This window comes from Sus scrofa, chromosome 6, assembly GCF_000003025.6.
Source record: "Sus scrofa isolate TJ Tabasco breed Duroc chromosome 6, Sscrofa11.1, whole genome shotgun sequence".
Lineage (NCBI taxonomy): Eukaryota > Metazoa > Chordata > Mammalia > Artiodactyla > Suidae > Sus > Sus scrofa.
This window is the reverse complement of record NC_010448.4, coordinates 160,341,693-160,366,059: the sequence shown is the minus strand read 5'-3', so window position 1 is coordinate 160,366,059 and position 24,367 is coordinate 160,341,693. Positions and strand designations below refer to the sequence as shown.

The following is a 24,367-nucleotide window of genomic DNA, read 5'->3' as shown; positions in this document are numbered from 1 at the left end:
TATGGAAAGATTCATTATTATCTTTTTTTGTCCCACTTCGGGAAACATTCTTGAATCAAAGTTGATCAGTCACTAAAGTGCTATTACTTTGTATGTGTGTATATGTAGGTTAAGGTACCTTTTCTTTTTAAGTATAAGTGATTTATAGTATTATATCAATTTCAGGTATACGACATAATGATTCCATATTTTTATACATTACAAAATGATCCACACAGTAAGTCTAGTTACCATCTGTCATCATACAAAGTTATAACAGCATTGACTGTATTCCCTATCATTTCCTCATGACTTATTTATCTATAGCTGGAAGTTTGTACTTTCTCCCTATTTCCCTTATCTCCCACTCCCTCAAGTGCTATTACTGCTTAAAATGACTCTCCCCTACTCTGTTCTACATTTTTCAATCAGTGATGTTCTCTAGCCACTTACTTTTAAGTTAACTGTTCTAATCAAAATGCTACAAAATTGAGTGATTCACAATGTTTCCTATGAGAAAACAGAACCCACTAAAAGTAGATCTTTGATGCCAAGGCAATGGAGAAGGAATTAGGAAAAAACACTTATATGCTATCTTTTAATTTAAAAAAATATAATTCACATACCATAAAATTCACATTTTTAAAGTATATAATTAAAAATTAAAAATTTATAATAAATTGTATAATCCACTGGTTTTTAGTATATTATAAAATTGTACAACCATCACCTCTATCTAGTTCCAGGATATTTCCATCAGCCCAAAAGGAAACTTCTATAACCCATTAAGTAGTTGCTCCCTGTTACATCCCTCCCCCAGCCACTGACAACCATCAACCTGTTTTCTGTCTCTATAGATTTATCTAGTCTGGATATTTCACGTAAAATGGAATCACATAACATGTGGCCTATTGTGTCTAGCTTCTTTCACTTACCATAATGTTTTCAAGGTTCATCCATGTTGTAGAATGAATCAGTACTTCATTCCTTTTTATGCTAAATAATACTCCACAGTATACATATTCTACATTTTGTTTAACCATTCACTCATTGAAAGACTTCTGGGTTGTTTCCACTTTTTGGCTATAATGATTAATGCTGCTGTCAACACTAGTGTACAAGTATTTGTGTGGACATATGTTTTCAATTCTCTTGGCTGTATACCTAAAGGTGGAACTGTTGGTTTATATGGTAACTCTATGCTTAACTTTTTAAGGACCTGCCAAACTGTCTTCCAAAGCAGCTGTACCATTTTACACTCCTACCTGAAATACATGAGAGTTTGTTTCTCTACATCTTCTCCAACACTTGTTATCAACTCTCTGATTTTTCTGTCTACCACAAACAGACTGCTTTCCATTACTGTTACATTTTTGTTTCTCTGTCAACAGTAAAGCACTTAAATAGCTTTTTTTTTTCTATTTCGAATAGTTAATTTATAAGACATACTGAGTCCAAGTTCCCATGTGAAATAAAAATTCTTTTTAAATTTCTTAATTAAAAAAGATGGTTTGACTAGTCTGAAAGAGCATTCCTATTTGCCTTTATCAGTGAAGACCAGAAAAATGTCTCAAGAGGAGATACGTCAAATTTGTTAATAAAACAGAAATATGTAAATGCCAAAATAGGCTGAGTTAAGTTAAAATGTAGCAGTTCAGAGATATGGACCTTTCTGATTTTTTTTCTTTTTTTGTGCTGATTATGTTTTAGTCTAAAATGTTTTAAGTTCAGTTTTAAAATCAAGACAAGCATTCATGAATACTGCTAAAGATGAAAAAAATGAGCCACAAAATGGGGAGCTACAAAAAAGGTATCTTGAAATGTCTTGGTAAGAAGGAACTAGAAGAGCAGAAAAAAATATTACTCAACTAATGCTAAAAAGCCAGTCCCTAAAAAAGGAATGAGTATTACTTATGACTATAGTCCACAATTCTTGCTCCCACTCTTCCCTGCCACAGATCTGGCCCACATGTTGTGACAACAGCTAATAAGAACACTGAACAAAATCAGTCCTGCTAAGGCTGATGGCAGGACTTGCAGGTTCTATGCATATCAATCTATTTATAGAGAGGAGTGTCTATAGGACCCTCAAATGGCCAGTACAGGGAGTTCCTGTCATGGCTCAGTGGTAACAAACCCAACTAGTATCCATGAGGATGTGAGTTCGATCCCTGGCCTTGCTCAGTGAGTTAAGAATTTAGCAATGCCTCAAGCTAAAGCATAAGTTGCAGATGCAGCTCAGATCCAGTGTTGCCATGGCTATGGCATAGGCTACAACTGCAGCTCCCATTCAACCCCTGGCCTAGAAACTTCCATATGCCACAGATGTGGCCTTTAAAAAAAAAAAAAAAAGTTCTATGGACTCATTCTAAATTGCGGGCTCTTTTTTTCTCTTTTTCTCTTTTCTGAATTACTTTGCTGTACACCTGAAACTAATACAATATTATAAATAAACCATACTTCAAAAAAAACAAAAACAAAAACAAAAAAACCCTACTATTTAACAGTATTGTTTCAACGTTAAATTTCCTGAGCTTGACAATTTTATGAGGTTATATGAGAGAAAACATTTGTTTGTACATGCTAAAAAAACTACAAGAGGTGAAGTACTAAGATATCTGTAACTAAATCTAAAAAAATACCAACAGGGAGTTTCTTGGTAGCCTAGCAGTTAAATGATCCAGTGTTGGCTATTATTGCTGTGGCACAGGTTCGACGCTGGCCTGGGAATTTCCTCATGCCACAGGGTGGCCAAAAAAAAATAGGGAGTTCCCTGTGTGGCTCAGCAGTTAACAAACCCGACTAGGATCCATGAGGATTTGGGTTCGATCCCTGGCCTCACTCAGTGGGTTAAGGAGCCAGCGTTGCCATGAGCTGTGGTGTAGGTCACAGACATGGCTCAGATCTGGTGTTGCTGTGGCTGTGGTGTAGGATGGCAGCCGTAGCTATGATTCAACTCCTAGCTTGGGAACTTGCATATGCTGCGGGTGTGGCCATAAAAAGAAAAAAAAATACACACACACACACACACACACACACACACACACACGAAGAACAAAGAGAGAAGAAAGAAAATATGAGAAAATATTAAGAACTGGTAAATCTAGGTGAAGGATATTACCAGTGATCATTATACTAGCATTACTAGGGTGACTTTTCTGAGAAGTTTAAAAACATGAAGAGAGAAAATACTATTCTGAGGAGGGGTCCATTGGATTCAAAAGATTTGCAAAGGGATCCAAGGCACAAAAAGGGTTTTAAGAAAACTCTGAAAAAACAACAAAATAATGCCATTTGCAGCAACATGGATGGAATTAGAGACTCTCATACTAAGTGAAGTACGTCAGAAAGACAAATACCATGATTATCACTTATATCTGGAGTCTAATATACAGCACAAATGAACCTTTCCACAGAAAAGAAAATCATGGACATGGAGAATAGACTTGTGGTTGCCAAGGGGGAGGGGGAGGGAGTGGGATGGACTGGGAATTTGGGGTTATTAGACGCAAACTATTGCCTTTGGAATGGATAAGCAATGAGATTCTGCTGTATAGCACTGGGAACTATATCTAGTCACTTATGACGGAGCATGATAGTGTGAGAAAAAGGAATGTAAGTGAGTATGTGACTGGGTCACCTTGCTGTACAGTAGAAAATCGACAGAACACTGTAAACCAGCTATAATGGAAAAAAATAAAAATCATTAAATTAAAAAAAAAAAAAGAAAGAAAACCCTGCTCCAAACTCCTTACTTTTCAACTTTCATATACCCTATGCTATAGACATGTAGGATCATTCACTTTTTCACAATACTTCACAGTTCCATAATATGTGCCTCCATTGCTTAAAATGTATCTAAACCTTATCCATTTTTAATGCTGAACTCAATTCAAATGTACTACATCCATGCAGTCTTCTCTGTCCTATTCCAATCAAGGCAAATACTCTCCTTGCCCTGAAATCCCAAAGCACACTGTTTCTAACATTATATATGGTAACTGCTTCATATTACTTTGTAGAATGTCTTCACACTACTTGAGTTCCCAAAATAGCGAGTTCTCCATGAAGGGTTATCAAAGGGATAGACAGGTGAAATGACTTCATAGATCAATGATTGTCATACAGCATGATCTGTGTCAATCTGCCTAATTCTCTGTTACTCAATACAAATACTCAAAAACACAAGACTTAATTTTCACATAGCCTCAAGGCCATCTTGAGACTCACATGACAGAGAGTGGCAGATTTAAAACTCCAGTGACACTTCCAAAAAGAGGGACAATGTCCACACCAGTTTCAACTTGGTCACAGATAACATTCAAAAAAAATTTGATGTCCAGTACCTGTTCTTGGTAATGAAATTCATTATCCTCAATTTTCTGAATTTCTTCAAAAATTCTGTGAAAGAAAATTATAATTAGAGAACATATTTAAATTTCTTATTAGAATCACCACCAAGAAAAGAGAAGTATAAAAATAGACTGCCCATATAAACAAATCCTTAATGTACATTTACATGTAGAGGAATAAGGATATGGAGCCAGTCAAGGAAATTAAGCAATGCCTGGAAAATCATTAAGGCAGGACTAAAGCATGTCTACTGGCAACCTGAAGGTTAACCCAAACTAGGACTGACTCTTGGCCTAATTCTAATAAATATATGTTACCTTTTTTCTGGGCCTAGCTTCTGCAGCATTTTTAAATACTGGAAGACAGTATGAGCAACCTGAAAACAAAACAGTGGTTATACTTGTGCATAAAGTGATATCTATGTAATATTAAAAAAAACCATTTTAATGATTTACCTCATAGAAGTGTTCATAACCTTCATCAGTCAATGTAATAGAAATGCTGAACACTGAATAGGTAGAATTTTGCTCAAATCCTGTCTCACCATTTCCACCAAATAGTGCAAGAGCCCAGCACCTATAGTTATGGGAAAAAATTAATGCAATCAATATCTTAGGATGGATAATATATGAATACTTCAAATTAACAAAACAGGTAAGCTTTCTATTTAAAATTCAGGAAGCCCAGCCTCTGAAGTAAACATGCTTTCCAATAGTAAGTTTAAAAGTACAAGTTTTTTAAAAGTACAAAGGCCTCTCAAGGAATTGTAGTGCATGCAGGAATGAACAGAAGGAATAATAACCATATTGACTTCTTTAATGGAAACACTAATGTAATATTACAGCACAGTAAATCACTAGGAAGAGTTTCATGAAGTCTTGCAATTTTTTGTTGAGGAGAACAGCAAAAATATTAAAATTTCACTTGCTGGGAGTTCCCATTGTGGCTCAGTGGTTAACGAATCTGACTAGTATCCATGAGGATGTGGGTTCGATCTCTGGCCTTGCTCAGTGCATTAAGGATCCTGCATTGCCATGAGCTGTGTTGTAGGTTGCAGAAGAGGCTCGGATCTGGCATGGCTGTGGCTGTGGTGCAGGCCAGCAGCTAGAGCTCCAGTTCAACCCCTAGCCCGGAAACCTCCATAATATGCCGCAGGTGCAGCCCTAAAAAGCAAAAAAAAATTACACTTGCTGGAGGCATTTCTTGAATTCCTTTTTGAATCATCTCCCAGGAAAAGCCTTAAAACACTTCAGATACATTTCTACTTAGAATGTCAAATGAGCTCTTTGAGACTATCAGCTAACCTACAAAGGTTATCCAGGAAAGAAGCATTAAGAATCTATCTTTTCATAACTAGAATAATCCTGAAAGTCTACAGCAAGGAGGGAGGAAGCCAGAATAAAAAATGTGAAATTCCAATAAAGTTCAGTAAGGTAGAAAGGTTATACAAATCTCAAATCATATTACATTTATTGTGTAAGGCATATATGCACTTAATATCATTCTTTTTTCCTGTTATAACCCTGCCCTCTCAGTTTTCTTAGAATAATCTAGTACGCATCAACGTTTTAGAGTTTTATTGAAATCTCTCATCTACTTTTCTATTCTTGAATTAGTGTACAGAAAAATCAAAAAAGGAATTGCTTTAATGTACTGGTCTTGATTCTAAAGCTGTATTTCTATTCTTTGGATAGGAAATGTAAACAACTGCTTAAACACATTCTGTTAACATGGCTGTATATACTGTTCACAGTCCCCATATATTTATATGATTCACCTGCCCAATAACGTTTTCATTAAAGCATGCCTTCTGGGTGGGAAAGCCTGGAGATCCACAGCATTTAAATAACTGACTTAATTACTATTGAAATCCAAGTTACTGATTAGAGCTGACCTTTTATGTAATGTTGGACTCTATTTATGAATTTAAAAATTCTGGGTACAACTACTTCCAACATGAGCTAAAAGATGGCTTCCAAGGAAATACACAGATATAATACAGCCAGCATAATAATCCAGGTTAGGAAAGAGACTATAATTGACCATAAGATTTGATTCTAGACTTCCTAGCAGATAAAGCAAAAAAAAAAAAAAAAAAAAAAAATTAAAGAATGGAGAAAGGGTGGGGGAAAAAACTGTAACTGCAATGTATACATCTAAGGATAACCTGACCCCCTTGCTGTACAGTGGGAAAATAAAAAAAAAATAAAAAATAAAAAAAAAAAAAAAGAATGGGTTTTATAACAAATTATTGTCTGTGATTTTTCTTCAGAGATTGCTACAATGAAAATACTTAATAATGAAACACTTACTTTTTTCTAAGGTAGGAAAGAATGCTGCCTTTGCCTTCATGTCCAACCAGCCAAGAGATATAATGAAGTGGCTTCGACCTTTAAAAAAAAAAAAAAGTTAAGGTCAGAAAATCTTACTTCTGAGATTGATATTTGAAAATGCAGTCATACTTATTCTCACATAAATTCCACTAAATATAAAACTATAAATAATTTGACAGCAGCAAGATAAAAACAGAAAACAGGATAAAGTTTAAATTCTTTATGTGAAATCATTGAATGAGTACAAACATTCCAAAATCTAAGACTACTACTTTTTCTCTTGAATATCAACTTTTTTTTTCATAGTAGAATATTTCTCTTTTAGAAAGATTTGGAAATAATACAGATTCTTTATCATTTTAGAAGCTAATGCAGATATGAATCATTCTGTATCTATAAAAGCTTTCGGCACTACATCAGGCTAGATGGTAAGCTGAAAAGTGCTGCTTTAAGGGTCAGAAAATCTAGGGAGTTCCCGCCGTGGCTCAGCGGTTAACAAATCTGACTACCGTCCATGAGGACATGGGTTCAATCCCTGGCCTTGCTCAGTGGATTAACGATCCTACGTTGCCCTGAGCTTGGATCCTGCATTGCCATGGTTGTGGCGTAGGCCAGTAGCTACAGCTCCAATTTGACCCCTAGCCTGGGAACCTCCATATGCCACAAAAAGTAAAATAAAATAATTAAAATAAAATAAAACAAAATAATAAAATAAAATAAAATAAGGGTCAGAAAATCTAGCTTATAGTTTTAGTTATTTGTTAAAGCAAGTGCATGATCTTGAGCAAAAGACTCAATATTTTCTTTTTCTCTTCACTTGCTTAACTATTTATAGGATTTTCTTTTTTTTCATTTTTAAAGTTTTATTGAAGTGTAGTTGATTTACAATGTTGGGACTCATAGGATTTTTCGTGAAAACACAGTAACAAGTGTACAAATTCTTTCTTGTATAATAACACACTTTAAAAGTCTGAGCAGTTGTTTAAATGTTATTCACATTGCCTTTTCCCACTGGCTTCTACTATAATTTCAGGAATATATTCCTACTAAAAATATACAGAAAAATAGAGCTGGGAAATCTAAACATTCCTAAACTAAAAAAAAAATATATTGTGAAGTTCCCGTCGTGGCTTAGCGGAAATGAATCTGACTAGCATCCATGAGGATGCAGGTCCACTCCCTGGCCTCGCTCAGTGGGTTAAGGATCCGGTGTTGCCATAAGCTATGGTGTAAGTCTCAGACATGGCTTGGATCTGGCATTGCTGTGGCTGTGGCCAGCAGCTACAGCTCTGATTCAACCCCTAGCCTGGAACCCTCCATATGCTGTGGGCGTGGCCCTAAACAAACAAACAAACAAACAAAAATTGAGCTAGGAAATCCAAACATTCCTAAATTTTAAAATTAGTTTACAGAATTATACTCAGTAAACTCTTAAAAGTCATTGTTTAAAATATGAATTTGACGTGTTTTAGATTATAGTTATCCTAAAACTGATACAGAGGAGCAAAATCAGTTAAAGAATAAACCAAACTGGAGTTCCCGTCTTGGCACAATGGAAACGAGTCCAACTAGGAACGATGAGGTTGTGGGTTCGATCCCTGATCTCGCTCAGTGGGTTAAGGATCTGGCGCTATCACGAGCTATGGTGTAGGTCACAGGCGCAACTCAGATCTGGCATTGCTGCAGCTCTGGTGTAGGCTGGCAGCTGTAGCTCTGATTCAACCCTTAGTCTGGGAACCTCCATATGCTGTGGGCTCTGATTCAACCCTTAGCCTGGGAACCTCCATATGCTGTGGGCGCGGCCCTAAAAAGCATTTAAAAAAAAAAAAAATGAACCAAGTTGATTACATGCTATCTGATTAGTGATTACATTTACATCTGAATAAATGTAACTGTACCATATTTGGTAATTCTGGAGTAATTTCTCTTGTTTCTTTATAAAAAAAAAAAAAAACTGAACCAAAATATACAGAAATGTTAACAGTTTTTGGAAAACAGAATCATGGATGACTTTTTTCTACTTGTCAGTAGTTTTCAAGATTCAACAATGAATTACTTTAGTAATCAGGTGGAGGATAAAAAAGGCACTGTTAATTACAAAAAAAAAAAAAAGAGAAATGCAGAAAAGGAGAAAAATGACATATATAGCATAATTCTATTTCCAAAAAAGATGTGTTTTATATTCATCATTTTAATGTCTGAAGGACATATAAGAAACTATTAATGTTGGGCATATCTCTGAGGACAGACAAGGAGAAGTAGAGCTTTACTTTTTACTTAATATTTGTTTGTCCTCAATAATTTTTTTTGGTTGTGCCCATGGCATGTAGAAGTTCCTGAGCCAGGGATCAAACTTGCGCCATAGCAGTAACAATGCCAGATCTTTAACCACTAAGCCACCAAGGAAATCCATCCTGAATATTTTAATACTTTACAAGCATATTTTATAGTCAGAATTTAATACAAAGGGAATAAGCTTTAAAATATGCTTATAATCATTTTAACACTTTTGGGGATACTCTAACATAACTATACAATCAAAGTATATTACTTTTTCCTATATTATTCTTGCACTAAAGCAAGCAGACATAGACATTCGCTACTTTTTTACTGGACACATACTGTTCTTGTTAGCTTTAGGGGACTTGATTGTTAAAAGCATTTTTTACTAAGCTTAAGTAACACACGTTACTTTTTTCCTTCTGCCTGTTTGTGTGTCTTCATAGGATCTATTGATAATGGTTTTAGAAACTTACGTTAAATTTTTATCAGTACTTTAGCATTTATTTTTAATGAGAAAAGCATTTGTAGCCACTGACTGATCTTTATCTTTAAAGAACTTCATAACCAATATAAATTGCTCTTGCAAGATAATTAAATAAATTGAAATGTTTTCTAATTTCTAAAAATCGGCCCTCATTCCCAACTCAAGTTAAGTCCTTGAGATTTATGCTATATTGTATTCCAGGCTCAAAATTATTTAACTTTTCTTTTGACAAGATCAAACTAAATGGTCGTCACTGACAAATCATAAGCTAGTATATATTCATACTCAAAGTACTAAAGAAAATAATTAGAAAAGTTAGCATTCACACTAAGATAATTTCAAAGACTAAGGAAAGGCAAGTAATTATAAGAAGATTCTACCTTTTATACTAAAGAAGACATTAAAATATATAGCAAAGGCTTGAACAATCCAGGAGTAGTAAGATCTCAGTTTACTATATAACCTGTGTTTATAAAACCAGAACCCCCAAATTTAAACCATTTAGTATGCTTTTAAAATATGATTCTTGGAGTTACCATTGTGGCTTAGCGGTAACGAACCTGACTAGCATCCGTGAGGATGAAGGTTCGATCCCTGGCCTCACTCAGTGGGTTAAGGATTCAGCATTGCCATGAGGTCCCAGATGCGGCTCAGATCTGGAGTTGGTTGCTGTGGCTGTGGCATAGGCTGGCAGCTCCAGTTCCGATTAGACCCCTAGTCTGGGAATTTCGTATGTCATGGGTGCGGCCCTAAAAGCCAAAAATAAATAAAAATTTAAAAAGTAAAATAAAATATGATTCTCACTCATTACTGAATGGAGTAAATATGCCCTTGAACTCTTACCTGTAATGTTGCTGTTGAGGGGGGAGTGCCCATGTGATGGTCAGAGCGTGAATTTTTCTGATTGGAACAACTGAACAAAAATATTTTTCAGAAGAACAGATATAAGTGTTTCTCCATTACTTATAATACTATGTTACATGAAATTTTTTTAATTCAATATATTTCATCCTTCAAAAAGCAGGGGAAAGTTAAATACAATGCAATCATTATTTTAAGTTGCCAATTTTCCAATTTGAATAATGCAATTTTTGTAAAATTATTTCCAATTTGGTTTCACAAGTAAAGAAAGCATGGATAGAGGAATTACGAAAATACGAATGCATACCCTTTCTTGCAGGATGGATCCCTTCCTCCAAGAAAGGGTATGGACAAGGAGTAAGAAGACCCATGGTGAAATCCAGCAATACTACTATCTTGCTATCTGTGTTTACACAACCTAGAGAAAATCGCTTGCATTTAAATCTTTCTGAATCTATTATGGTATGGATGAGTGGGGTAAGGTTAAAAAGTAACTCAATGATTCTCTCCAATGCTATTATGCTAGGATTCTATGAAAAGAAAATCTAAAGCCAGAAAGAGCACAACGAAAAATAAGCTGTCTCTGGGAAGATCACCTTAGATAGAACGCAAGCAGCAGCACATAAATAGAGTGCGACAAAAAAGGGTGTGACAGAAAGTCACTGGGCAGAGGGAGGGGAGAGGAAAAAGACTGGCAATGGAGTAAAGGAGAAGGGAATACCTAGGCAATTAAGAGAAAGAAAAAATATCTGCCATGGTAAAAAGAGCAAAGAAAGAGAAATGGTGAATTAGGAAATGTTCTCACAATCATTCACTATGGGCCAGTCGTTAAGTAAATTATAGCATAAACATGTGATGACTCATTGGGCAGTTATTACAAATATAATATTAAATGAAAAAAGCAAGAGATAGATGTCTATATACTTTAAAATCTCAACTAAGTTAAGAAAATACACCTACAGAAATGTAAAAGGAAATCTGCCAAAACCACTTCTCTGGATGGTAACTTTAAGAGTGACCCCCCCCTTTTACATTAAATTTGTCTTCATTTAACAAAAATTGTTTTTATAATGAAGCTAAAAGGAAATGATTTCCAAAGTGTTTTCCCATCCTTTATTTTTCTCTTTTAAAGGCAAAAAAAAAGAGCAGAACACAGATAAAATGAAATAGGAAAGAAAAAGCCAAGAACAAAAGGAAAATAGGCGAAAGCATGACACAGACTTAATCAAGTAGAATCAAGGTACCAGACCAATCAATCTGCTACTAGTTAATGGCCTGCTATCTATCACTAGTTGGATTTCCACTATCTACCTACTCCCTTTCAAACCCAGCTGTACTTTCTGTTGTATTCTCATTTTCAAAGAAAATTGGCAGCCTCAATTAAGTTTTAGAGAATGGGCTAAAGTTATTTCAAACAGTTTTAAACCTTTGGTTCACGAACCTCTATAAAGTTTGTTAAATGCTGGTGTGTCAAATGGATCCGTTAAATGGCCAAAGTTTGGTTTGGGTAACCCACTGAAAATAAAACAAATACATTAAGATTTAATTGGCAAAAGCCTTTATAAGCAGTATCTTTAGGGATGCCTACCTGATAGGTATTTATAATCTATTCTATATATTCCTGGTTGAAAAGTATTCTAGGCATAAGAAAACAGATGGCAACAAAGCCACAAAACCCAGAACTACACAAACTATTCTTAACCTCAGTCCCAATAACTCGAATACTTTATATTTACTGCCTCTATCAGTCCCATTCAACTTTAGTTCTCCACTTAATACAAAAGCCATTTCAGAAAGAAAACTTAGACTAGAGACATTTTTTAATCCAACAAATATATATGGAGTGATTACTAGGTATAAAGTACTATATTAGGTGCTAGGGTATTTAAAAAACTTAGACTCTCCTTCTAGAGGCTTCCCACCTGGTTGAATATATTGAAACTAACATTTCTTCTAAAACATGGTCAAAATGAATCAGTATTAAATACCCAGATTTTTTAACCTGTCTGATTAAGGAACCAAAGTTCTTAAGTGAAAAATATTTAAGAGGATTTTTTAAAGCTTAAAATTTAAATTCTTATCAGAGATTGACAAGACCGAATCAATTCCTCTACTGAAATACCTCTGATTTTATCAGTAAAGTCTCACAGTGAAACACATTTCAGTCTGCCATTTGACATTTCATAGCTCATATTCATTTTTTACCAAATCAAGCAAACAAAAATGTAAAACAACTCCATAACTTTGTCATGGCTCTCATTATCTACCCATACTTAAAAGTACTGCTAATTACCAATAGAAATGTATATAAAGCCATAATAATAGTAACCAATCATTTGTTATGACAAATTATTCTAACATCTTTTAAAGCTAATTTTTCTTTCATAAATTTAAAACAAATTGTCTTAGAATGAAGAACTGGAAAAAGTCTAGCTTACTCACCTGATGCAAGAAAAAATAATCTCATTTCACTAAGTTTACTAAAATGCAAATTGCTAGGGTGGGAGGAGAGATTCATTGCTTCAGAATTAATTTTTTTTGTATTCTTTGTAACAAAAATGTAACAATAAAATGTCTATTTTGATGGAATTTGAGGTGGTCAAAAAATATCTTTTTGAACTGGAACGCTATGTCCAATTTCTAATAAAACATAATTTGGTTCAAGTATATGCAATAAGCTTTCAGGCAACACACAGTCAATCATCATCTACAAAATTATTTCCTTTACGGGGGAAAAGCATTCCAAGTTCCAAACAACTGACTTAAAAAACAAACTTTGAGAACACAATTTGTTCTGAAAAAGGGAATACATATAAGTATGTGTAACCCACTTATATTTATGTGTATTCTGCCTCTCAATATAATATTTGCTTTCACATCATAGTTTCAAACATTCTACACAGTAACAGAAAAACTCTGAATAAACATAAAAAGAGACAAATTCTTCAGTTACTGCTTGCTATATGTTTATAAGCTTTTAAATTCTGAACTACAAAAACTATGGAAACTTGGGTTCCCATCTTAGTTTTCTCACTCAAAAGCTTTGTGATCTTACTAAACTACTTTAAGTCTTAATTTAATCACCTGTTTAAAAAATAAACTGAAAGCGAAAACCTCTGAAACTCATACAAGAAGACATGGCCTGTTTAACTTTACAGGTATGTGATTTATGAAAATAAATGTCTTACTTGTTTGGTATCTGAGAGAAGATTTCAGTCACCCACTTTTCCAAAGTATCCAGTGTTTCTTGGTGGAGAGGGCAGGAAGGAGACATGGAAAGGCAATGTTGTTACTAAAGGTAGAAATGCAATTTCGATTTCTCACTTATCTTTTGCTATAAAACAAATGAATAATTTGGGGAAATCACTTGCCACTCCTTAATTGGTAATCAGTAACAGGAAAAATAACAATAGTTAAGAAAACCTTGAGACACATATAATTTTGTTAGACTGCTTTATTCTTTCTCCCTGGTGAAGTTAGAAAAAGTACACAAGTAGGAAAAAGAAGTTTTTATCATTAGGCTAGTGTGAAGGACCAAGATATAAGAATACATCAATCATTCCCCTACCCCATTCCAAAATTTATTTCCTCTAGGAAAGTTTCTCTTAACTAACCTACACTACACTAATCCTTCTCAACAGCTCATAGGTACTATTATACTCCATTATTTTATATTAATTCATACTTAAGGTTTTAATGCATTGTCTTCTTAGGTTACACATGATTTCTATCTTTTTAAAATTTTCTTATAGTTTTTAATTTTCTTACATTCTTTTGAAATTTCTAGTAAAACAGGAGGTCTAAATGAAAAAGGAACCCCGTTAGGAGTTCCATTGCGGCTTAGTGGGTTAAGAACCCAACAGTCTCTGTGAGGGTGCAGGTTGGATCCCTGGCCTCATTCAGTGGGTTAAGGATCCAGTGGTGCCGCAAGCTACAGCAGAGATCGCAGATGCAGCTCAGATCTGGTGCTGCTGTGGCTGTGGTGTCAGTTTGCACCTGCAGCTCCAATTCGACCCCAGTCCAGGAATTTCCATATGCCATGGTGAGGCCATAAGAAAAAAAAAGAAGAAAGGAAAAGGAACCCTTTTAGTGTTATCCTAATGACTCATTACCACCACTGGATAGTATTTGTAAATTCCACCAGACACATGACTTTCACTAATTCTCAAAAGAGAGGCCCCAGTTCATAAAATACAAAACGCAAATTAGACTAGTCAAGTCTTGAATTACACTATTTATAAAGATATTTTACTCATAAATGGTATAATAATTGCTAAAGTTCCAAAATCAATTGACTCCAGATGGGACAAGCTTTTCTTATCAAATATCTGGGGCTTATTTTAGAAATCCGCAACAAGCATTAATATGCTCTTATATTTGTTACCACACAGAAGAGAATGCGAAAGAATCTATACCTAGTTGAAGAAAAATGCATGTTCATGACAGATTTGGAAACAAAAATTAAAACTGTAAATTAACATTACATATCAAATATGAAATTGCCTATTTTAAAAATATTGTAAAAGGAATCCAGAAGCACATTTGTAGTTTGAATGCCATACCACATCCATAACTTTACATTCAAGTCAACTTTTAATTTTATTTATTTATTTATTTTGTCTGTTTGCCTTTTCTAGGGCCACTCCTGCGGCATATGGAGGTTCCCAGGCTAGGGGTCGAATCGGAGCTACAGCTGCCGGCCTACGCCAGAGCCCCAGCAACGCAGGATCCGAGCCGCGTCTGCAACCTACACCACAGCTCACGGCAACGCCGGATCGTTAACCCACTGAGCAAGGGCAGGGATCGAACCCACAACCTCATGGTTCCTAGTCGGATTCGTTAACCACTGCACCACGACGGGAACTCCTCAAGTCAACTTTAGTGGACTAATTTTAAACCTTAAAATGTACCAAGTTGGCTCTAACCTCAATTTTGACAATGAAAGAACAAAATTTTATAAAAAGGAGAATCACATTAGGGAAAGAGGGTTAGTTTTTCAAAAAGAAATATGCAAACTCTAAGGAATATCAAAAGGAATAGTTTTTAGCAAATGACTGATTTTGAAAAATAGCCTAAGGAGATTAAAATATAAAGAAAACAAAAGAAAGGTACTGTAACTTCTTTCATGAGAAAAGCTGACACAATATTACCTTCAGTAATAATAAAAGAAGGAAAAGAGGTATTGATCAGTATTTTTACATTTAAGAAAAATTAATCACGTCATTTTACTAGACCCTATGTAAGGATGAGAAGACAAATAGTGTGTCCTATAAGAGTTTATGTTTAATACAAATTAAATGCAAAACCAGAGATAACAGAGGCCACAGCTGAATGTGGCTTAATAGACCAATTCACAATCTATTGCACATTAATATACTTGGACTAGCTCAGCAATAAGACCCGTGTCTATAAGAGAAAAAAAAATTTGCCTGAGGATCAGATGATTTTGTGCTTCCCTGAGTTTTGTCTCTCCAAATTCTGATTTCCCTTAGTTCATATTAGGATCAAGCACCAAAGTAAATTAATAGTGTACTGCAACACTGATAAGACAGACAAATCCTAAGAAAGCACTACTTTCAAGTAATTCTAATGGCCACGGTAGGCAATATTACCTTTGGATTGAACCACTAAAGTCATGTAGTGAGCAGAATAGAAACGCATCCAGAATTCTCTCAGTCTAGCATGTGTATCAATATTATTTCTTTTTGGCTCATGTTTAAGAGTTTCAGCATTTCCTATAAAGAGATGAAAAAGATTATAGAAATGACTAAATTTACTTTGTTAAAAGTCTACACCAACAATGCATCCTCTGCTACTATATTTAACAAACGAAAGAACCCAAATGACTCAAAATATTGAGTGTATATATATATATATATATATATGACAAAAATTCACAAGAAACAATTTCAAAAGTATATTTTAACACATAAGGAATTAACCTCTAGTTGACAATACCGTAACAATGGTAATTGCCTTAAGCTCCCTTTCTTAATTAGTCCACTATTCAATACAGGTTTCATCTCTAAATTACTTCAGTAATATAATTCTTTTTTTTTTTTTTTTTTTTTTTTTTTTTGTCTTTTTGCCTTTTCTAGGGCTGCTCCCACCGCATATGGAGGTTCCCAGGCTAGGGGTCTAATCGGAGCTGTAGCTGTCGGCCTACGCCAGCAGACTGCTCAGGATCCAAGCCGAGTCTGTGACCTACACCACAGCTCACGGCAACGCCAGATCCTTAACCTACAACAGGAACTCTTGCATAATTCTTAAAAATAAACCACATAGGAGTTCCCATAGTGGCTCAGTGGTTAATGAACCTGACTAGTATCTATGAGGACGTGGGTTCAATCTCTGGCCTCGCTCAGAGGGTTAAGGATCCAGCACTGCCATGAGCTGTGGTGTAGGTTGAAGACGCAGCTTGGATCCTGCCCTGCTGTGGCTGTGGTGTAGGCCAGTGGCTACAGCTCCGATTGCACCCCTAGCCTGGGACCCTCCATATGCCACGGGTGTGGCCCTAGAAAGACAAAAAATAAAATAAAATAAAAATGAGCCACATAAAACAAGGATGTCATATAAAGTGTATATAACTGCACAAACAAGAAAAACATTCTATGGGAGTTCTTGTGGCTCATCGGTAGCAAATCCGAATTAGTATCCATGAGGTCGTGGGTCTGATCCCAGGCCTCGCTCAGTGGGTTGAGGATCTGGCATTGCTATGAGCTGTGGTGTAGATCGCAGACATGGCTGAGATCCTGCGTTGCTGTGGCTGTGGTGTAGGCCGGCAACAACAGCTCCAATTCAACCCCTAGCCTGGGAATTTCCATATGCTGCAAATATGGCCTTAAAAAGACAAAAAAAAAGAAAAAGAAAAACCTTTGAATGAAGTACCATTCAGATCAACCCACTGCAGATTCTACTCTGGTCAAGAGGATTAATACACAGCTATAATAACTGAATTCTAACACTAAGAAAAAGCCTTGGTGAAAAACAGATACCATTTAAACAGCTTACCAGTTACACAAAATTAGGTCACAGCTCAAAAACTACTAGAGAAAGAAAGCATTGCTGAATCTTTGTTGATAAATGGAAATGTCAGATTGGGGTAAAGTAAAAACTTTATAATCAGATAAAGATGTTCAAATCCCACATCCACTACTATTGGATTTAAGCAAATTACTTCCCTAAGCCTATTTCTTTATTTTTAAAAACAGAGATTATAATGGTACCCAGCTTATAACATTGTTATGATGACTGAATGGGATAATTCATGTAGTGTTAGCAGACTATATGGCACCCAGAAAACATTCACAAAACATTAGGTGCTATTCCTGATATATCTAATGTTAGAGAACCAAATACTGGCATGCTTAACTACCTTCTATTTGAAAAGCTACCTACCCTAAAAGGTAAAAGGTACGTAGGCTAACCTACCTCTATAACTTTCCAATCTTTATAAACTATTCATACTCTCAATCTTCCTTTACTAGAAAATATGAAATAAGATAGAGTATTTATTATCTTACCCCAAAAAAATTTTCCCATAGGATGTCCAGGTCTAGCAAGGCTTCCAAACAACATTTCCTTTCTGTTTGCATCAGAGGGTCTTGCAAGTTGATATTCTGTCAGTTTTAAGGAAACACTTTTAATAAATTCATTATCTTGAGTTATTATCTCAAAATTCAAGCTTAAATAACTAAAAGTAAGGAAATAGCAAAAATTAATTTTATGAATCGTGTAGTTAAGACTGAAGTGGAGAACTCAATGATCTAGGACAAGTTCTATCATTCTTTTTTAACTCTGGATAGTCAATTCACCTTTCTGAGGTTTTTCCTTATTTTCAAATGAAACAGATAGTTAATGATCTGAAGGTTAAAATTCTGGGAAGCTGCATCCCAGGTTTTACTAACAAAAGTGCTAATAAATACTATCTAAGAACTTTGTCATATATATTGTTTAAATTTTCTCTAAAGCCAACTATGTTGGTAATTAAGTGTTAGTGAGAATAGTCACTTTGAAGTCAGAAATATCTGGGCCAGAATCCAAATTCTGCCATTTACTAAGCTGTACTACCTTGAGAGAGGTGTCTTACTTTCCTGATTCCACTTCTACATCTTTAATAAGTAGTTACTAGTATCTAGCTCGCAGGATTTTTAAAAGGATTAAATAAGATATATTCCTTTTACCAAACAACTACATACTAGCTGCTGGATGTAGAAAGTTCAGAATCAAAGCAGAGGCAAGATATCAAGCTAAAGAGAAAAGGAAGAAACAATTTTTGAAAAAGCCCGTCTAAGCCTCAGTTTCATTGTATGTCAAAATAAGGATAACGTAGGTGATAAATAATCATAATAAAGTAGATAATAAGTGCTCAATAAATGTTAGCTATTATTAATCATCATAGGAATAATGGCAAGGCATTGCAAATGTTTAATAAGGAGAGTGACATTATAAAGTTGTAAATGTGGAAGCAAAAGTAGATAGAAAAAACTGATTAGGAGCCATCACTGCTCTACTTGGTAAAGAGAGTAGAAACTAAAGTGGTAACCGTAGGGATGGAAAGAAGCAGAATTAAGTATAAGTATCTTTGATAAAATATTTCAGTTATAACCCATGAAGTCTAAACTGAAGATGAGACCGTAAAAAATATATATGCATTTGTAATTTTTACACTTTGGAAAACATACATTGTAAAAATATATACATAGCTTCAATAAAGTTTCAATAAATATATACATAGCTTTAATTTTTTAAATCTTTGTAAAAAATATGAAGATATGGCTGTAACACAGAAGAAACAATTCCATTATTAAGTGTGATGGACTGAATAATGGCCTCAAAGATGGCCACATCCTAATTCCAAAACCTGTGAATGTGTTATCTTACGTGGTACAAGGAATTTCACAGTGTTATTAAATTAAGTATTTTGAGAAGGGGAGATTCTCCTGAATTATCTGGGTGGTCCCAATGTAAAAGAGGGAGGTAAGAGGATCGAAATCAGAAGATGTAAAGACAGAAGTAGAGGTCAGATAGGAAAGAAGATTCTTTTTTTTTTTTTTTTTTTTTTTTTTTGTCTTTTTGTCTTTTTGTCTTTTGAGGGCCGCACCCGCAGCATATGGAGGTTCCCAGGCCTACACCAGGGCCACAGCAATGCAGGATCCAGGCCGCGTCTTCAACCTACACCACAGCTCACGGCAACACTGGATCCTTAACGCACTGACTGAGGCCAGGGATTGGATCGACAAACTCATGGTTTCTAGTCAGATTCGTTTCTGCTGCGCCACGATGGGAACTCTGGAAAGAAGATTCTTAAGATGGCTCTTATGATAGTGCAAGAAGCCAAGGAAAGTCCAAGAAGGAAAGCAGGTGATATCTAGGAAGTGAAAAAGGCAAGGAAACAGATTCTCCCTTGGAAACTCCAAAAGGAATGCAACCCTGAAGAAATATTTTTAGGCTTTCAACCTCCAGAAGTTTAAGAAAATAAATCTGTTATTTTAAGCCACTGAGTTTCCGGCAATTTGTTATAGCACAAACAGGAAACTAATGGAGTAGACATATATATTTTTTAAAAAAGTGATTTAGAACCCCCACAACAGATAAAGAGAGTATAAATACTGAACACTTAAGAAAACACACTCAACCACTTGATTATATTAAAAAAGGCTTTAGCCATATCCTCAACCTCAATTACCAAAATACTCTATGTAGGCAATTACACATGCTTATGTAGGAGTATGAACAATTATTAAAATAAAGACCTAATTATTAAGAATGATTTTTTTCTTTACGATCTTCTTTTAGCAATAAGTTAACCGCATTTTTTATACTCAATGAATTTATCACATCTGTAGTTGTATAATGATCATCACAATCCAATTTCACAGGATTTCCATCCCACAACCCAAGCACATCCCCCCATCCCCCAAACTGTCTCCTCCAGAGACCACAAGTTTTTCAAGTCTGTGAGTCAGCATCTGTTCTGCAAAGAAGTTCCGTCTGTCCTTTTTTCAGATTCCACATGTCGTGAAAGCATTTGATGTTGGTGTCTCATTGTATGGCTGACTACACTCAGCATGATAGTTTCTAGGGCCATCCATGTTGCAAAAAATGCTGGTATTTCATTTCTTTTAATGGCTGAGTAATATTCCATTGTGTATATGTACCACATCTTCTTAATCCACTCCTCTGTCGATGGACATTTAGGTTGTTGCCATGTCTTGGCTATTGAAAAGAGTGCTGCAATGAACATTGGAGTACATGTGTCTTTGCGAGTCACGGTTTTCTCTGGATAGATGCCCAGGAGTGGGATTGCTGGATCAAATGGTAATTCTGTGTTTAGTTTTCTGAGAAACCTCCATACTGCTTTCCACAGTGGTTGCACCAATTCACAATCCCACCAACAGTGCAATAGGGTTCCTTTTTCTCCACACCCTCTTCAGCACTTATTGTTTGTAGACTTTTTGATGATGGCCATTCTGGCTGGTGTAAGGTGGTACCTCAGAGTGGTTTTGATTTGCATTTCTCTAATAATGAGTGATGTTGAACATCTTTTCATGTGTTTTTTGGCCATCCATATGTCTTCTTTGGAGAACTGCCTGTTTAGATCTTTTGCCCATTTTTTGATGGGGTTGTTTGTTTTTTTGTGTTTTTTTTTGGTATGGAGCTGCAGAAGTTGTTTATAAATTTTGTTGGAGATTAATCCCTTGTCAGTTGATTCACTTGCAAAGATTTTCTCCCATTCCATGCATTGTCTTTTTGTGTTGTTTAGGGTTTCTTTTGCTGTGCAGAAACTTTTAAGTGTGATTAGGTCCCATTTGTTTATTTTTGTTTTTGTTGTCAATACTCTGAGAGGTGGATCTGAGAAGATGCTGCTGTCTTTTATGTCAGAGAGTGTTTGGCCTATGATTTCCTCTAAGAGTTTGATAGTGTCTGACCTCATGTCTAGGTCTTTAATCCATTTGGAGTTTATTTTTGAGTATGGTGTTAGGGAGTGTTCTAATTTCATTCTTTTCCACGTGGCTGTCCAGTTTTCCCAGCACCACTTATTGAACAAGCTGTCCTTTCTCCATTGTATATTCTTGCCTCCTTTGTCACGTATTAGCTGGCTGTAGATGCGTGGGTTTAATTCTGGGCTTTCTATCCTGTTCCACTGATCTATATGTCTGTCTTTGTGCCAGTACCATGTGGTTTTGATGATTGTTGCTTTGTAGTATAGTCTGAAGTCCAGAAGCCTGATTCCTCCAGCTCCATTTTTCTTTTTCAGGATGTCTTTGGCTATTGTGGGTCTTTTGTGCTTCCAAACAAACTTTAAAATATTTTGTTTGAGTTCTGTGAAAAATGTCCTTGGTAATTTGATAGGGATTGCATTGAATCTGTAGACTGCCTTAGGTAGTATAGTCATTTTGATAATATTAACACTTCCAGTCCAAGAACATGGTATGTCTTTCCATCTGTTTGTGTCATCTTTGATTTCTTTCATCAGTGGCTTATGAGTACAGGTCTTTTGACTCTTTAGGCAGGTTTACTTACAGGTATTTTATTCTTTTGGATGTGATGGTAAACGGGATTGCTTCCCTAATTTCTCTTTCTGATCTTTCATTGTTAGTGTATAGACATGCCGTCGATTTCTGCGTATTAATTTTGTATCCTGCGACTTTGCCAAATTCATGGATGAGCTCTAACAGTTTTCTGGTAGAATCTTTAAGATTCTCTAGGTATAGAATCGTGTCATCTGCTAACAGGGATAGTTTTACTTCTTCCTTTCCAATTTGGATTCCTTTTATTTCTTTTACTTCTCTGATTGCTGTGGCTAGGACTTCCAAAACTATGTTGAAGAGTAGTGGCAAGAGCGGACATCCTTGTCTTGTTCCTGATCTCAGTGGGAATTCTTTCAGCTTTTCACCATTGAGAATGATGTTAGCTGTGGGTTTGTCGTATATGGCCTTTATTATGTTGAGGTAGGTTCCCGTTATGCCCACTTTCTGAAGGGTTTTTATTGGAAATGAGTGTTGGATTTTGTCAAAGGCTTTTTCTGCATCTATTGAGAGGATCATATGGTTTTTATCCTTCAGTTTGTTAATTTTAAAACCTACCTGTGGAGATGTATAAGCTTGTTATTAAATATATTCAAGAAAACTATAATGAACGGACCTACCTGTACTGTGCAAATAAATGCTTATACATTTATGTGTATAACCATTCCATTGAAAGATTAGGACACAAATAGATCATCAATGCAGGGCATGGTGATAAAGTAATGAAGGTAAAACAAGGTAATAAATACAAACTCACAAAAGAATCTCTTCCATAAGCAGATGGAGAAAAATAAAGGAAAAGGAAAAAGATGAATCTACTAGGATAGAATCTACTAGTTGAATTTCCTTTTAACTCCTCTTACACTGAATAGGCCATCCAAGGGTGCAGGCAACTAAAAATATGGGAATGAGATGAGAATGATAGAATAAAGACTATCACATCTGAATAAAAGAAAATAACATCTGATTATTGAGTTTTCAAAACTGGTTAATGGATCTCATTTATTATTTGCAGATACTAATTCTGGAAAAAGAAAAGCTAAGATGAGTGAATATAATACTAACTTAGACCTGGCCAAGAGCTATTACCTCTTGATGGTCTTCATATTATATGTGTTAACATATAAAACTATTAAATATGTTGTGGTCTTAGCCAAGATAAATTTATGCTGTGTTCACAATAAATACCAACATCTATCAATGTGTAAAAATATAAAGACCTCTTCCATATCCTTAGTCTCAAGTAAATCCTTCATATTTAGGTTAGGTAACTAATGATATATACCTAGCTATTTGTATCAGATCACAAATTGCAATTTAGGTCTCCTATCATCAAAAACAAACAAAAAACAAACAGCTTTTAGCTTAAGTTCATTTGAAACCAAAAATACTTTACGTACGTGTATACATGTCATATATCACATATATATGTGTGTATATATATTTCTTCATAATATTTAAACTATAACGAAATACATTCTGAATTAAACTTATAAAATAGAATTAGACTTGAAAGAATTAAAGACACAGTATACTTCCTAGGTCCCAAAAAGTAGGGAAGGTTTTAAGGCACTTAGTGTTCTTCAGTTTTGGCAGGGGTTGGGCGGGGTATTTGCTTGTTTTGTTTTTTGTCTTTTTAGGGCCGAATCCACAGCATAAGGAAGTTCCCAGGCTAGAGGTTGAATCAGAGCTGCAGCTGCTGCTGCACCTGCGACCTACACCACAGCTCACAGCAATGCCAGATTCTTAACCAACTGAGTGGGGCCAGGGATCGAACCCACATGGATACTAGTCAGGTTTGTTACCACTGAGCCACAATGGGAACTCCAAGTTTTCCTTAGTTATTTTGGTTTTTCAAGCACTCAACAAATAATTACTTAAGTCTATGAAAAAACAGACACTATGGGAGAGAAAGCAAGTAACAAAAATGAAGAAAATAAATTCTTGATTCTAAGTAGCTACTAGAGCTAGGAGGCATCTAACTCCATCCCACCCTCTTTTACAAATAAATTGAGGGCCACAAGTTAGTGACATTTCTATAAGTGAAACACAATTTGCTGACTCAAGACATAGTTCTCTCCAGCCATCGGAAGTTTACTCAGTCTAGTGAGTGCAATAAATGATTACCAAAACTAGATACTCAATCAAACCACGGGGGGAAATGTTACAAAAGGAGGAACTAGTACGCAGAGAGGCCTGGCCTCTTCAGTTGTTGCAAGCCAAACTCAATCTATATGAACTGGAAGTACCTCCCCACCAAGTCTACTATTACATGTTTCTAATGCTAAAATAAAGAACAGTGTTAATGTGCAGTGGTGCTATTTAGTGGTACTCTGTAATTAAGGAATATTTATAGTACAGCTCTATAACGAATCCTCACCCTATGTGGACATATAGCTTTATGGTCTTCATTCTTTAAATCACAAAGAAAAACTATCAAAATGTAAAATTAAATGCATTTCCTGCTCAGTTTAGTTTCTTCATCCACATATACATCACAGTTGTTTTTGGAACTATAGATATTCAAACCACAAAGCACTGAC

At 35.4% G+C, this 24,367-nt stretch overlaps 1 protein-coding gene across 2 annotated transcripts in view; it reads right to left on the bottom strand.

The window, feature by feature from the left end:
• The window catches only part of NRDC (nardilysin convertase), an 89,411-nt gene that overhangs the window by 22,452 nt on the left and 42,592 nt on the right, over positions 1–24,367 (bottom strand). For both annotated transcript variants that reach the window (XM_003127978.6, XM_003482082.4), the window contains 9 exons: positions 17,817–17,912; positions 15,906–16,028; positions 13,482–13,539; positions 11,735–11,808; positions 10,276–10,345; positions 6,645–6,722; positions 4,788–4,908; positions 4,650–4,708; positions 4,326–4,380 (listed from right to left, as the gene is read on the bottom strand). In XM_003127978.6, the coding sequence (XP_003128026.3) occupies positions 4,326–4,380; positions 4,650–4,708; positions 4,788–4,908; positions 6,645–6,722; positions 10,276–10,345; positions 11,735–11,808; positions 13,482–13,539; positions 15,906–16,028; positions 17,817–17,912 (734 nt within the window). The remainder of the gene's footprint in view (positions 1–4,325; positions 4,381–4,649; positions 4,709–4,787; positions 4,909–6,644; positions 6,723–10,275; positions 10,346–11,734; positions 11,809–13,481; positions 13,540–15,905; positions 16,029–17,816; positions 17,913–24,367) is intronic.